At 36.9% G+C, this 16,644-nt stretch overlaps 1 protein-coding gene across 1 annotated transcript in view; it reads right to left on the bottom strand.

Moving 5' to 3' along the window:
• Positions 1–6,787: 6,787 nt before the first annotated feature.
• The window catches only part of LOC143274067 (uncharacterized), a 62,077-nt gene continuing 52,220 nt past the window's right edge, over positions 6,788–16,644 (bottom strand). Inside the window, 1 exon segment of the mRNA XM_076575336.1 lies at positions 6,788–6,997. Within this exon segment, the coding sequence (XP_076431451.1) occupies positions 6,788–6,997 (210 nt within the window).

Raw genomic sequence — 16,644 nt, 5'->3', positions numbered from 1 at the left:
AAAGATCTATAATCTGCCTTTGATCCCAGAGAATATAGTCCCATAATGGAAGAGCTCACCATAAAACTTAGTCCAATGGAAAAGTAGAAGTGAGCTTTTTAGTGATATGGTCCTTTCACCACAAACATGCACCTTGTTGCTTTGGTAAATGATGAATCCTCTGGGAACCCAGAGGAACATAACCACTGGTGATATGTCAGAAGCCACATGGTGTAATCCCTCTAATATGGCATGCTGTATATGGATTGACACCCCTCTTTGTAAACTATGAGAATCATGGCATTTATACTCTTTGCTGATCTGTCCTCAGTTTTTTTTCAAGTATGTAGGACTCCTTCTAGCGGTGTGTTGTTAAAATCTGTTTCATTGTTAACTTTCACATCTCACAAAATGGTACCTGCATTTATAACTTATCTAGTATAAGCTTAAAGACAGTGGATAGAGACTCTTGAAGCATTCTTAGTGGATGTCAACAGAAGGAGGAAAGGTCAATAAATGAATTGATAATATAATATACAAAATAATGAGCTTATGATCGTGGTTCTGGATATCAAATTATTTTTAGGTGATTAATGTTATAAAACAAACGAGATTGAATCTTGACAACTCAGACAATACTTAATTTTTCTATAATATGCAATTTCTTTAGGACCCTGTAGGAATAATGTGTATCTCTTGTACTGAGCACCAGTCAAATAGCTAAGAGCCTGAATCTGCAATCATATAAAGGGTTAATGGTGCATGTGCCTGGAAATAAATGCTGTCAATCACTTGAAATCTTAGCCATAGATATTAGTGAAGACATGTGAATGAGGCCCAGAACTATTGGGTTGGGTGCATAAGAAGAGGAATGAAGGGAGGGAGGGAGGGAGGGAGGGGGGAATAAGAGGGAGGGCTTGTTCTTCCTCTGGCTTGGGCTTAGATTTTATACAGTACTTCATCTACCACAGGTCATTTGTCACAGTAGTCATAAAACCCTGATTTAATTTTAACTGGAGGGCAAATATTCTCACCTCAGGTCTAGGATGGTGGCAAACAGAAGAGCACATGGCAAGTGGAAATGGTTACACTCCATCTCTAAAAACTGCAAGTCACTAGGCTAGAAATGCACAGCCCAAAAGGAACCTTATCAATTTGACAGACAATTACTTAGAGTTAACTCCTGTGCCTACTTATCTTGCTTTAGCACTGCTATCTGGGATAACAGGGGATTCATGGCCAACTTTGCTCAGTTTTATTTTAAAAGGTAAACCAATTTTTGAACTATAAGTCTTGTTAGGCTACCTAAAACTTATTATCTAAAGTAATTAACTACTATCACAAGCAGTACTTTATTCACTGATATGTGGAAAGAGTTGAATAATTGCAGTCTGAATGGGAGAGGAACATGGCCTACTTTATAATTACTTTTCACGAATTTTTTTTTCTATTGAAATCTCAGACCAGGAAACAGTTTGGACAACGTTGTGAATTATTCTGCAAAATATTTGTATATTTAATGCTCAATGGTGGAATAAAAGAAGTTCTTAATCTAATAAGAAGCTATTTTTCTTAGTAAATATCAATGCACAATTATATTAAAATTTTATTAGCAATTATTCTGTGAAAAAATAGTCCTTTGCTTGTTCATTCATTTCTGCCTTACTCTCTTTCAGGTGACAGCATTCATGGATGTTTTTCCACAACTGATTTATTCATAAATATGTTTTGTTTAATGGAAATATATACACTCACATTTCACAAAATGAAACTATGTAGACTTACTGGAACAGAATAGCAAAAATGTAAAGTTTATTAGAACCAATTCTACACTTATCCAACACTGGAAATGAAAAGTCCATGGCAAAGTTAAAACTAGAAAAACAATCAGCTTTATCTCCTATTTTATAATTCATGTCCATTATCTGTGCTCAGTCCTTTCATAGCCTTAATAGCCTTTACTGCTCCCTTTTCTACATTTTATAATGTACCAACATGTACATTTGTGGTTTTTTATAAGGTTATTTGGCCACATTTATTATAAGTTCTAAGTCCATCCATTTTTATGAAGATTTTATAATTTCACTTTTCTTTAGGGCTCAATGGTATCAAATTTTCATTATTGATTCATCTGTTGAGAGAAAATAGGTTGATTCCAATTCTTTGATGCCCTCAGTAAAGCATCAATAAACACGAGGGTGAAAATATCTGTTTAGTCACATATTTTTAGGGGTATATGCTCCAGAAAGAAAGAGTTGTCACACAGTATATTTGCTTTTAAATATTTCAGAACTCCTCCAAATAATTTCCACAATGGTTGTATTAGTTTGTATCCCTACCAATAGTGAATCAGGTTTCCTTTCTTTCTACACCCTCATCAATGTATGTTGTCATATTTGTTGATAACAGCGATGCTGAATGAGGTACTATCTCAAAGTAGTTTCAAATAGCAGTCCCTGTGGCTAAGGGTATTGAATTAATTTAAAAATAATTATTGGCCATTTGTGTTTCTTTTATGAAAACTGTCTATTCAGTTCATTTGAACGCTTGCTGATTGACAGTTTTATTTACCTGGTGTTTAATTTCTATAATTCTTATTAATTTCACAGTGTTAGCCCCTTGTCTGCAGTGTGGCTGGCAAGGATTTTTATCCCATTCTGTGGAATGACTGTTTACTTTGCTGATGATATCCTTTGCTCTACAGAAACTTTTAACTGTCACACAGGCCGATCTGTCAGTACCTAGGGTTAATTTCTGTGATATTAGTGTTCCATACAAAAAGTTGTTTCCTATCCTAAGTCTTGAAGAGCAGAAAAAAATATATTCAATCAGGAAAGTGGGAAATCAACTGGGAAGCTCAAAATGGCTATTCCAACATTACAGAAGTTCATGGAGATATATAGAATGAAGCTCGTATTAATTTTGGTGTGTGACATTTATTTTATTTGCAATAGTTTTCTTATATTGTTTATAATTTTTTAAAAGGACCAGTGCTAATATTCTTGCTGATAATGGACATCTTGCTCTATGGATTTCAGTGCAAATGCTTGCAAGGTGATGTATATTCTAGCCGGCTCTTAGCCCTTGCCTGCCTTACTCTCAAGATAGCACCAGTGTGAATTTGGCGCTTTAGCGTTAGCCCCTCTAAATAGATTCAAGGGGAGATAAAAATTAAGGGTTAAGAACAGATCCCTGAAAATCAGACTGTCACTATTTGAAAATTCTCTTTTAGAAGAAAAGTTAACTATTATTTACTTCCCAATTTCCATTAAGAAATTGTATTTTAGTCTACTGAATCCTACCTTTAGTCAATGTAGATGCTCTACTGCCATATCTGTAATACTTTTCTTGCTTTGTTTATATTCAGTGTCATGAACATCCATGGCAGTTTAGCCTCTTTCTGCCTGATAGTATTCTACCCAAGGATCTGAGATTCAAAAGCCCAACTCAGTGATCAGTGCTAAAATAGCAAAAATTAAATAGTTATATAGCAAGTTGTGTAGGAATTTTTAAGTGAGAAGAGCATGATTTTACTTTGGTATTAATTCATGTTCCTGGCAGGGGTAGGGGAATGACATGGGGTACTAGATAAAAGTGTGAGATGAAGGAAGGCGTTCTAGGGTGATAGCCTTGATGGTGACAGCGTGGGACTCATGGTGAAAACTGGGAAACGGGGTCAAATTTTCTCTGTATCAAAGAGAGAACTCATTCCTCAGAAAATATTAGAAATCAAATCCAACAGCACCTTCAAAGGATGATTCACTATGATCAAGTGAAATAAGGGATGTAAGAACAGCTCATTGCACACAAATAAAATATGTTGCATGTTACAATAACTTGTGTTCCACCATTAAATGCAGAAAACTATTTGATAAAATTCTTTATATTTACCTGATAAAACTATCCATAAAGTACTTACAGAAGAAATGTGCTTCAACATGAGGAAAGGCACATTTAGCAAAGCAATAACGAGTGTTATACTCAATAATACAAAATTGAAAACTTGGCTTTAAAAAACAGGGGCAAGAGAAGAACGACTATCTTCAACATTTCTATATAATATATTACTATAATTCCTTTCCAGGGTAATTAGGTAAAAATCATTATAATAAATCCAATAGAAAAGTAATATGTGAATTGACAATTTGACATGATATTAAATTTTAAAAAATACCTAAAACTAGCAAAACTGACACAAGAAGACACTAAAGTGATAAAATATAGTCAATACCTAAAAATGGGTAGCAGTTTTATACTGTAATGAAAAACAATACAAAACATTCAAGAAAATAATCTCATTCACAACAACTAAAATTCTTTAGGAATAAATGCAAAAAAGGAGGTAAAATATCTGAACACTGGGAACCATACTACACTAGCAAAAAACAATGGAATAAATACAAACAAGTGGAAAGATATTCTACTTATGTTTTGGAAGAATTAAAAATGTTAAAGTAGACAATCTAACAGAGGTTCTATGCAGATTAAGTATGGTATAGATTATTTCAGTGCCAAAAAACACCATGAAATTACAAAAGTAGTCCCAAGTAGGTAAGGCACTTTTCCATCCAGAAGAATAAAATTAGAGGCGCCATACCAGATGACAAGCTGTATTAAAAAGCTCTAGCAATCAAAATAGCATGCTAATAGGAAATAGTGGACAAACTGAGCTACAGAATAGAACTCTATACAGAATTTAGAAAAAAAAACTCACAAATTTATTGTTTGTTCATTTTCAACAAATGTTCTGAGCAGAACACAAAATAAAAATACAATTTGTTCAATGATAGATTTTGATTAAACTAGATATAGACATGCAAAAGATGACATTGGACTTACCTCAAACTATCTACAGAAAACTCCAAATGAATTGATGGTGCCAATGACGACCTGAATGTATAAATCTGCTTATAAAAACAGGTTAAAAATTACATGATATAGATTCTAGTCAATGAAATTTGGATTTGCTTGCAAATACATAAGCAATGAAAGCAAATAGAGATAAATAAAGTCATATCAAACCAGAATAAGAGTCTGCATGGAGAAAGAAATGATTACTACAGAGAACCAACAAGCTACAGAGCAAGATAAATAGTTTAAAAACACACATTTAATATGGAGTAAATATCTAAACCACACAAGGAGCACAGTAACAAGAAAACACTCCAAAAAATATTAGTAGGCATTTCTCAAAAAAGACATACAGTGAACAAATAACTGGAAAATATGTCATGGTAAATGATCAGGTAAATGCAACCTAAAACCATAATGAGCCAAGACTTCACAACTTTCATAATGATTATAATACAAAAAGCCCCCTTAAAGAAGGAGGGGAGAAAGGGTGTAGAAGACAGGACGCTCTGTGCATTGTGGGGGAAAATGTAAACTAATATATCCTTCGTAGAAAACTATATAATATGATATTTTCAGTTCCTCAAAATCAAAAGCAAAGTGAATATAAAATGAGAAAACCTCACTTCTATGGGACATGTAATATAAAAGCAAAGGATTTGTGACCAGAGACAAGAGATCAGCCTAGAAATGTTTATGCTAAATAAGTAGGTCAGACACAGAAAGACAGGTAAGGCAGGCATGCTCCCACTTACGTGTGATGCTTAAAACAGCTTGGGGAGTAGACTGGCAGTACCAGATTCTGAGAAGTGGGGAGTGTTTGGTGAGAGGTCCAAAATTTAAAGTATTTCAAAATAGTTAAGAGTAAATTTCATTTTCCACTGAAAATAGAGATGATAGTCATGCTAATCAGCTTGATTTAATAACTGAATATTTAATACATAGATTTTAACTGCATGTGCATCCCACACATATGTGCAAGTATGCTTTGTCATTCTATATTAATGAAAATAAGGAGATCAAAAACCCCGGGTTAGAGATGAGATAACAAAGAAAGAGTCAGAAGTGGCTCCAAATCCCTCAATCTGGCTACTTACAAATGACACCAAGCCTTTAAACAGATCAGTGTAGATCAGTTTTGGTCATCCTCAAAGTCTGGGTCAGTAGCTCACACCTGAGTGGACAGGACCACCTGGAGGCCTGACAGAGCATGTGGAGGCCCAGCTCACGGGCATAGGTTTGGAGAGGCTGGAGCTTCAGCAGGTTTCCAGATGATTTTAGCAGATGCTCTAGTTTAAGAACCACTGGTTTAGATAAATCATCATTTTAGGGGTATTGATTAATAGCAAAGATAATTTTTCAACGGAAGTCAGAAAATATTATTCTATGACTAGGGGCTGTTTCTTTTTTAATGTGATTAAGCATTTACTAGATTATAAGCAATCGCTTATTATTAAATAAATGGCCAGGCAATTGAATGATTATTTATTTTAATTTCTGATATTTGGTTTTTTGCTTTGATTGAACTTTTCAACAAAATAAATCTTGCAGTTTTCCCTGTTGTATTAGATGGCTGCATTAAGCTGCGCCTGTTGCCTGTAACCAGTCAGGTGAGTATATAATTTTCTTGCTGTTCCCACACACACAGGAAGCAATACTTGCTAGCATAATGGAACACCAGGCACATATTTTCTGCTTTGTTACACTCACCCTCTTGCTCTTTGGGGTTTTAAATTTCCCATTGTGCCCTCATTCTTCCAGCAGAGGAAATTACACCACCCGCAGAATGCATGCTGTGTTTTCCCATCCTGGTGGAAATGCAACAATGGTCATCCCGGAAGTGGGAAAGCACAGAGCACAGACAGCCATCACTGGATCTGGGTCATCCAGCTGCTGCTGGCTTGGGAAGAAGCCAAGCAAGTTCCAAACTCCCCAGAACCTGTGTTTTATATGCAACTCATTTTCGCACAGCAAGCTCCTTCTGTGTGGCTGAAGTGGTGCCTGATGAGATGCGCTGGAGTAAAGGAGGCTTCAGGGGAGCCGGACCGGGGAGCGGGTGGATGGAGGACTGGGCTAAGATGTAAATGAGGTAAAGGTAATGGTAAAGGCCATCACTACCAGGCTTCGTTGCTTTCAATAACACAAATGCTTTCAACAAGATGAATTTCTAGGACAAGAGGAAGACAGCAGAAACACAATGCGATTGACGGACTGCTATGGGCAACTGATTCTATTACGCTCAATAGGCTGAATCAGAGGACCTGCCCAAACACTTCATACCTTGCAATGATATTCAAAAGAGAAAGATGCACAGAGGCAAAACTGAATTTAGTTTTCTTTTCTCGGTTTAACTTTTGCCATACTCTTTCACATAATAGCCAAGGATACAAAATTTCAGGATAAAAACCTTGGTAAATAAATGGTACCTATCTCTCATTTAAGTAGCATAATTGAAACATAAATCAAAATATCAAAATTCTCTCAATCTGATAGCTATGCAAACAAAATCCCTTCTAAATCCTTGCATTATCTGCATCTATGGAATTATACGAAGACAGCAGATAATTAGTAAAACCTACCATAGTAGATTACCATAAGCTACTGCATGATGTGCTATTTTACTATATCTTTGCAATGTCAATAGGTATCTGTACATTTTTTTAACTCTATTAGTTCACATTTTAAAATATTTTTGCTTTCCTTTCATTTAAAATTAACTTCCTAATTTTGGAAAGAAAGAAGTAAGATACATTTTATGAAATATTTTGCTAACATTTTCCTAAAAGCTATAATGCATATAAAAGCTTTACATGCATACTCTATTTTTCTATGCTTGGTATTGGAGAAATGACCAACTAACTAAAACTTCATGGCTAATATTTCCATTGCATTTTCACTCATGGTTCCAGCAGCCACAAGAAAAATCACTGTGCAATATCTACATTTCGGCTCCTCTGTTTGGTAAGTGAGTGGAGTAATAGTTTTGTTTTATATTAGGTTGTCTATTAAAATTCTCAGGAGAAATGTGATTCATAAATGCAAGGCTGCTAACATTTTTAAAGGATAATTGTGCTACACACCATGGGGACTAAGACACATACTGTACTAGGCAAACCTTGAAAATAGGACTGGCCTTCCTGTTCCCAAGGAAGGGTGACTCAGGGAGTCTACTGGGGTGGACTCTGAGTGTTTCAAATGAGAAAGCACTTTTTAAACTAAAAAGAGATTAAAGAAAGTACGGATGAATTGGGATGTTATTATTAAAAATATACATCTGTGTCACAATTGTATGCTGAGTGTGATAGTCCCCAGCTCTGGGGAAAATCTTTGAGCAATTTAACAGTATGGTTGTTTTTTTTTTAATCCAGTAAAGCCTATGTACAATTAGACCTAATTTTGCAAAAGAGAAAATGTATAGTACTTTCTCCCCAAATCTTTTATTTCCTAATGATCAGACGAAGCACTTCTGTCCACATAGCATTTTGGAAATTCTTGGGAATCAAATAAAACCCAAGAATTTTCACTGCCCCCAATATTAAATTGAATTTTGAATTTTAAGAGGCCTTCATCCATTTGAGATCTCCACCCACAAATTTGTGCTCAGAAATGCTCTGGAAATTGAAAGCTGGAAAAAGAAGCACTGCTCCAACCTAGTGGGCAACACAATATGTTGGATAAGGCATCAGTGTCATCCCCTCACAAGAATGATATCATCTGGCTGTGCAAATATGGGTAAGAAACAACTCTAATAATGACAGTTTTTAGTGGAGCAGAAACGTTGAGAAAATAAAGCTAAAAGAAATAGCTTTATTTTTTTTTCTCCTTTGCTTTCCTTCTTGCTTTTTGCTATCAGATAACAACATAAGAAAATGTGAAATCTAAATTTTGCTTTAAGAAGTATGTTACGCTTATAGTAGAGTTAAGCATTTTTTAGTGACTATGTTATAAAAGATACTATCCCACACATTGTAGATGCATGTATTGGCATACTTCAAGGCCCTCTTTTATCCCCATCCATTTCTATGCTTTCATAATCGCATGTTCTCACTCAGTGAGCACTTATCTTTGAAAAAATGGTATTTTAACACTCGACTGTCTCTTCAGCAAAAGTCATTTTATTGAAATAATAAAACAGACTGTATCCTGCTGAGCATGATATTCCTCAAGGAGATGGGGGAAAGGACCAGAGGCTTGCCTAAGGTTGGTGGGTTTAAAGACACACAAACAAAATGCCTAGAGGGAAGAATAAACACCCAAAACTACACACTGCTGTGTGTCCTTTCCAGTGAGGTAATAAATGAAGAAGGAGACAGTAATGTTCACACAAGGAAGCCTGAGGAGTAAGCATCCCTCCGTTTGTAGTTTATCATTTCTCATTTGAGAGTCAGTTCTTACAGTCACTGGTAGGTGGGTGGGTGGGTGACTAAGACAGTAGAGACAGAGGTAAAGTGATGGAAACGGAGACTTAGGGGCCCTTTTAGAATTGTTCACGAAGTAGATGCATTTCTATTAGAGAAAGAACCAAATAAAACTCTTCCACTTCTGCAGGTATTTTTTTTACCTGGAAAAGAAAGCAGAAAGCACGAAAGATAATAATAAAGAAAGGCCAGCAGAATAACAAATAACCACACACAGTCACTTTGGATCTGTTCTGAAACAACAGAATAGACTTTAAAAAGCAGTAAAGACAATAAAAATTCAGCCATTGTGAAAGAAGGAAAGCCTGAGCTGCAATAAAGGCAGTCAATAAAGAAGCTCTCTCATTTAAACATCAAATGCACATTGTTTTGCAACACCTGTTATTCAGCCATAATAGCTTTCTTAACCTGTCAAAGTGTTTAAGCTGAGGAAAAGAAATGGGCCTCCAGCTGTGCAGTTCTGTGGAGAAAGCCTGTGCTGAGCGATATTAGTTTAATGAAATGTGTACAGATTGTAATTGTGGTAATAAGAGGGCAATTCCCCGAGGTGCCGTAGGAAGGCGGTGAGCTCAGCCAGGCAGAAAACAGAAGCACACAGGCTGAGAAGGGAAAATATGGCCTTCTTGGGAGAAAATGCAGGACTGAGTAGTAGGGAGAGGGGACTCCTAGAGGAGGTTTACCTCAGACCCAGTCTACAAAGGGTTAAAGCCCTTTCTAGAAACACAAGTGACCTGGAGCTAATGTGAATCAGTGTTCAGGCCACACTGCAGGTGCACCAACCCAGTGTCATCAGCCCCTCAGTCCTCAATGAGGTGACCCCGACCTATCAGGAAGCCAGTCAGAGGGAGAGACATGCACAATCACAAGCAGGTGAGGATAACGGAGAAATAAAAATAAACCGAGAACCACATAATTACTGCTGGCTCTTTGTGTTTATCTGGGCATCGGTTCAGGAAGCCTGGACATGCTTTAGGAGCATTGCTGACAGCAGGGGCCTCTCTTGTCAGCTACTCCATAATGTGCCAGTATTTTCAAGTGCCTCGGTCATTTGAAGTCCACAGAGCAAAAGTCCAAATGTGGAACCCTGAAGGAGAACCAGCGATGCCAGTTAGGAAATCCGAGCAGTGACTGGCAAGTCACTGGAGGTCTGGTGTGGCAGAAGCTTTGAGTTCTGCACTCCAGGGAGACCCAGTCACAAGGCTCCATTCAACCCTTGTGGGCGTTACTCTGATGCTCCACGGGGTTTCACGGTGCAGCTCAGAGAAAGACCCTCTTGTTCTTCTAGCAATGAATGAAATATGAAACGTTTTGAAATAAGCCAGGACATCCTGTTTCCCTTAACAAGGTCTGCCCTCAAGAGAAACATTTCACATAAAGTCTCATGTCGTGGCTGTGTTTTATCTGCGTGAGGAAAGGAAATACTGAACAGGGCCATCAAGCATCACATCCCAAGTAAGAGCACTGAGAAGTGCTTGGAAGTTGACATCCTTCTGGTGCGCAGCCTTAATTAGAAACGAAGAACCAATCATGGGACTTTGCAATACTTGCCTTCTCTCTACATGCCTTAAAACCCTTCCTATCTTGGCTCCTTTGACTCAGTACATTATGTCTGGCTATTCACAAAGGATCACTAGGTTGCCTGACTCACGTATAATTCAAGCTCGTGGGGTTGGGGTTGGGGGTTGTGCAGGAAAGTCTGGAGTCCGTGGCAAGCCTGACCTATGTTGTGAGACCCTTTCTCAAATAAAATGAAAAAGAAAAATTATAACAAGGATAGTTTTCAGACTGTAAGTATTACCTCAAAACTACTAAAGGTTAAGGAAGAGCCCATGCGGGAAGAGGTGGGTAACAAAAGCACAGAGACAGACATTCCAAGAAGGACGAGAGGGACACATTGGAAATCAATAATGCTGTATTGGAAGTAGAGAATGCCTAGATAGGTTCAATGGCGGAGCAAACACAGCTAGAAAAGGAACACTGAGCTTGGGGAAATTTCAGCAGAAAGCACAAGGTGCAAAAAGTAAAAAGTAACTGGAAAAAAATAAAACATACGGAATATGAAACAACCATAAGATATAATAAACAAAACTTGAGAATTCTCTAGAAAGAGAAAAGAACAAAACTTGAGAATTCTCTAGAAAAAGAAAAGAACAAAATTTGAGAATTCTCTAGAAAGAGAAAAGAACAAGTTTTTTTCATAACAGAATTTCCCCCAAATTACTCTGTCACAGAGTAAATGACAAATTCAATAATCTCACAAAATATCAAGTAGAGTAAAGGTATGGATGGTGTATATCAGCATATCTATTTCAAACTACAGAAATTCAAAGCAAATGGAAACAATCCCCCAGAATTTTTTAGGAGGAAATTCATATCAATGAATATAAAGATATATAAATGGTTATATAAGCAAATATAAGAGACTTGGAGACCAAACTGAGCAGCACATACTGATCTGGCAGAGGAAACCATTTCAATTCCCAGCACCCATATGGTGGCTTAAACCATATGTAACTTAGTCCCAGGGAATATGATGCCCTCTTCTGGCATCTTCAGGTACTGCACCCACATACTACACATACATGCAGGTAAAATGCTGATACACATTAAATAAAAATTAATAAGCCTTGAAAGAAAAATAAATAAATCTAGTTTATCTTATTAGACAGCTCATTGCTATTGTAAAAAATTAACTGAGATAATCTATGTTAAGAGGACAGGCTCACTGTGGTCTGCTGACCCTGCTCTGAGCCTCTGCTGAGGTAGCACATGGGACAGAAGAAGTTTCAAAAAGAGTAGAGACTGGCTGGGTGGTGGTATCTCACACCTTTAATTTCAGCACTCAGAATGCAGAGGCAGGCAGATCTCTATGAGTTCAAAGCCAGGCTGGTTTACAAAGCATTTTCCAGTACAGCCAGGGTATACACAGAAACTCTGTCTCAAAAAGCCAGAAAGAAAAGAAGGAGACAAAGAGAGAGTGAGATCCAACCTTTATGCCCTTCAATAACCCAGCTCCTGTCCATCAGGGCCCACCTTCTATAAAGCCTCCTCATCAATATCACCACAGGCTCACAACCAGCTATAAATTTATGCATGTTTAAGGCTTATTCAGACTCCAAACTGTGGCAAAAGTCATTTGAAAATGTGAAGAATAGATCGACCTATTGAAATCTTCTGAGATAATCAAAAAATAAAATATATGTTGTGTTCTGAATAAAACTGCCAGAGAAATAATTTCTCAAGCAAGATGTTTGCTGTTAGTGCACTGGCCTTGCAGAAATGTTCAAGACCTCTTTAGAAAGAAAACATAATCCATTCTAGAATCCCATGGCTAGGGTCATCGTCCTTGCTGGAGCACTTGCCTACCATGCACAAAACCCTGGGCTTGATCCCTGCACCAGGAAGTGCTGTGGGATGTTCTGTATGTTAAATGTGTTGCTCTGATTGGTTAATAATTAAAACACTGATTGGTCAGTAGCCAGGCAGGAAGTATAGGCAGGACAAGGAGAGAGGAGAATCCTGAGAACAGGAAGGCTGAGGCAGAGAGATGCTTCCAGCTGCCACCATGAGTACCAACATGTAAGATACTGGTAAGCCATGAGCCAGGTGTCAACTTATAGATTAATAGAAATGGGTTGATTTAAGATATAAGAATAGTTAGCAAGAAGCCTGCCACAACCATACAGTTTATAAGAAATATGTTTCTGTGTGTTTACTTGTCTGGGTCTGAGCGACTGCAGGACTGGCAGGTGAGAGAGATTTGTCCTGACTGTGGGCCAGGCAAGACCAAGAAAACTCCAGCTACAGGGAAGGAAATAAAAGGATAGCAGAAGGAAAGAAAGTCATATCCACAAAAGAATGGTAGAATGTTTAAGAACAAATTGATGGGGACAGATGAAAAATTAATTTTAGTTGATCATAACAGCTAATAATTTATTCAAAAAACAATATCACACCATTAATTATACACACATACATCATGTATGTGACATGAATGACAGCAGTGATACACAGGGTAAGAGGAGGTAATTCTGAGTATTTCACAGTAAGGAAATGGCACAAGGTTTTCTGAAAATGGGATTTGACTAATTTACATATTGTAAATGCTATGGCAACCTGTACAAGAAGAAAATGTACAACTGATTTGTTAATAAAAGAAAGAAAATATACCCCTATTAAGTGCTTGTTACCCATAATACGCAGGGGAGGAGAGAGTCACCAAAAATAGGAACAGAGAGAAAATATGGACGCTATAAGTTTATATATAGTAGTAGTTACTGGGAGCAGTGTTGGTGAAGCCATCAATCAAAAGACAGATTTCCACAGTAAATTAACTTTAAACAAAAAGACACACATAAATGAAAAGGCCGGAAAAGGGTAAACCATGGCAGCCATAGCCAGAAGAAAGTAAAAGTACCTTTATTAGTTTCAGACCAAGCTGACTCCAGAGCAAGGGAAGTTATCAGCTGTAAAGGAAGTCATTACAATAGGATAACAGAGTCAAGGCTCCAAAAGATACATGATTTTCTCATGAGCACTAGCCCAGGCGCATGACAACATGTCCAATGAAAATGGAAGAATTCACTTTCAGATTCAGCAGCAAGCTGTGTGGCTGCTGCAGAATCCAGGGTCTACAGGTAGCAACCATGAACTACAGCTTGAAAAAGCTGCAAGGGTCTTGAAAGTTTCCGCCATGAACAATGAGACATGTTTGAGATCTAAGGTGTGTTTAAGTTAACTTGCACATCATTCACTGTATACACATCTCAAACTATCTCAATGCCACATCCCTCTGTATAGCTTTGTTTTTATGTCTCAATTAAAACAAGATTGAGCTTTTTTGTTTTGTTTTTAATGGTAGATATTTGAGAGAAAAATAGGTCAACCCACTAATGTAGTTGGAGATGTCAATACTCATCTATCAAAAATAGACAGCCTACAGTAGAAAAGTGGTGAGACACAGGTGCAGAGAGTCACCATTAATCAACGGCAGGTAACTGACACCTAATGAGCCTCATCCAACAACAGCAGAGCAAACATCCTGCCATAGCTCACGTGGGATCTCACATCTATCACACTCTAAGAAGGTAAAGCACAACTTAAGGATTTCAAAGACCAGAACTCGCACGATGATTACTTCCAGACAACGGTAGTATTCAGTGAGAAGTCAATAGTGGAAGGCAAGTGAGAAAAAGAAAATCCTCAGAGATGCACTCCAACCATGGCTGGAGTGGTGGCATATGCTCAGGAGGCTGGCAAAGGATGATCATGGGTTTTATACCATAGGTCAAAGAAAAAAAAAACGTAAGAACAATTTAACAAAACATTTGTAAATAAGTGAAAAGAACATACAGCCTCTAGATTTGTAGATATATACTATAGCAGTGTATAGCAGGATATTGCAACATTGAATACAAACATTAGAAAATAATAAAATTCCAAAAGCTATCATCTAAGTTCCTACCTCATGAAACCAGAATAATAAAAGCAAATTAAATCAAATGTAAACAGAACAAAAAATAATAAAAATCAGGTCAGCTCCAATGAAATTTAAAGCAGAATATCAATAAAGAAAATCAAATCCAACGCTGGCTCTTTGAAGGATGATTAAAATCAATAAGCCTCTAACCAGGCTAACAAAGTAAAAAAGGAAGACACAAATTACCAAAATTGGAAGTGAAAATGAAACTTTACTTCAGCTCCCAAGGATATTAAAATGGAAATTTTATGAAAATATCTGTGTGCCTGTCTTAGTCCATTCATATTGCTATAAGAAAATTTCATAAACAATATGTTTATCAGAAAGAAAATATTATTTTTTGGCAGATTTGATGTCTAGTAGGGAGCCATTTCCTGATTTCAGATTGCACCTACTCAAGGTATTTTTGCAAGATGGATGGGCTTGATAGCTCTCCAGTCTTAATAAGGCATGAATCCCCGCCACAAAGATTCTACCCTTGATTTCTAATAACTGCCAAGGGACATGCTTCGTTACTGTCAAAAAAAGGGACTAGGATTTCAAGAGAATTCACTAGAGAAACAAAATGTGAATCATAGCACCAAAATATGACAACATAGATGAAATCAGCCCATGCCTTGAAAAAAACACAAGAAAAAGTACATAAGCAGTGCTTCAGGATGTAAGACTGGCAACGGTGACAACTGCTTGCATACACACTGTGAACCAGCATGTGGAACTTTAAATTAAAAACACATTTCCAGCTGCTGATATGGTCCAGTGGTAGCATGTTACAGGACCTGGGTTAAATCTCCAGCATCACATACGCAAGGAATTCCATCTCCATTAGTGTTGAAAAGCACTAATTTTTAACAATTTATTTACTAATAAAATATTACAATAAAATGCTAATATAATTTCATACAAGTATAGTAGAATATAAGCAAAATCAATATAAAGGAACATATACTATATGAAAGAGCTCACAGAACAACCTGAGTTGGGAGACACTTCTCATTTATAGTCAGAATATTGTCAAGATGTGAGTTATTGTAAATTTATGTATAGATTTGATATAATCCTAAAAAACATCAATAACAGTAAAAGGGTATTGCACAGGTGATTCTAAATTTATATAAAGAGACACAGACCCAAAAGTATCTAATAGAATATTGGAGAACAATATAGAAGCCTGTGGTTACCTGGTTGGAAACTGACTAGGCCACTGCAATTAGGTCATGTGATATTTATGGAGAAATAGGCTCAGTTCAATGGAACAGTCAGAGGCCCAGATGTCGAACCATGTACATATATAGTCAACTGATTTTTTGGCAAAAAAATGAAAGCAATATTCTTTGCAGTAAATGGCAGAATATTTGGACATCCATATGTATGTCAATTAGTCTAGCCAGAGATCATATACCCTTAACAAATTAACTTAAGGCACAGAGTTAAATGCAAGCATAAAACTATAAAGTACCTAAAGCAAATCATGGAGAAATGTTTAAAAGTGCCTTGAGTTTTGTGATGACTTTTAGGTACAACAACAAAAGCATGATCTGTGAAAGAAAGAATTAACAAGCCAGACTACATTGAGCTTTCAAACTTTGCTTTGCACAATACACTGTAAAGAGAATGAAAAATAAGGCACTGACTGGATGAAAATGCATACAAAAGAACATATATGACAAGTCGTCCAAATAGTCAAAGAATTATTAACACTTGGCAATTAAAAGCAAGAACTCAACAGAAAAATAGGTCAAAGACCTTAACAGACATCTCACCAAAAGAGAAAAATGGCAAATAATCATATAGGAAAATGCACCACACCATTCATCAGGAAACTTAAGTTAAACCAACAGGGAGACAGGGTTACACACCGGTTGAAATTACAGAACCTTAAATACTACACCAAATACCTTCAAGGATTGGGAGACC

The sequence above is a fragment of the Peromyscus maniculatus genome, chromosome 6, assembly GCF_049852395.1.
Source record: "Peromyscus maniculatus bairdii isolate BWxNUB_F1_BW_parent chromosome 6, HU_Pman_BW_mat_3.1, whole genome shotgun sequence".
Taxonomy (NCBI): domain Eukaryota; kingdom Metazoa; phylum Chordata; class Mammalia; order Rodentia; family Cricetidae; genus Peromyscus; species Peromyscus maniculatus.
The sequence above is the reverse complement of the archived record's forward strand: the minus strand, read 5'-3'. Positions and strand labels throughout refer to the sequence as shown.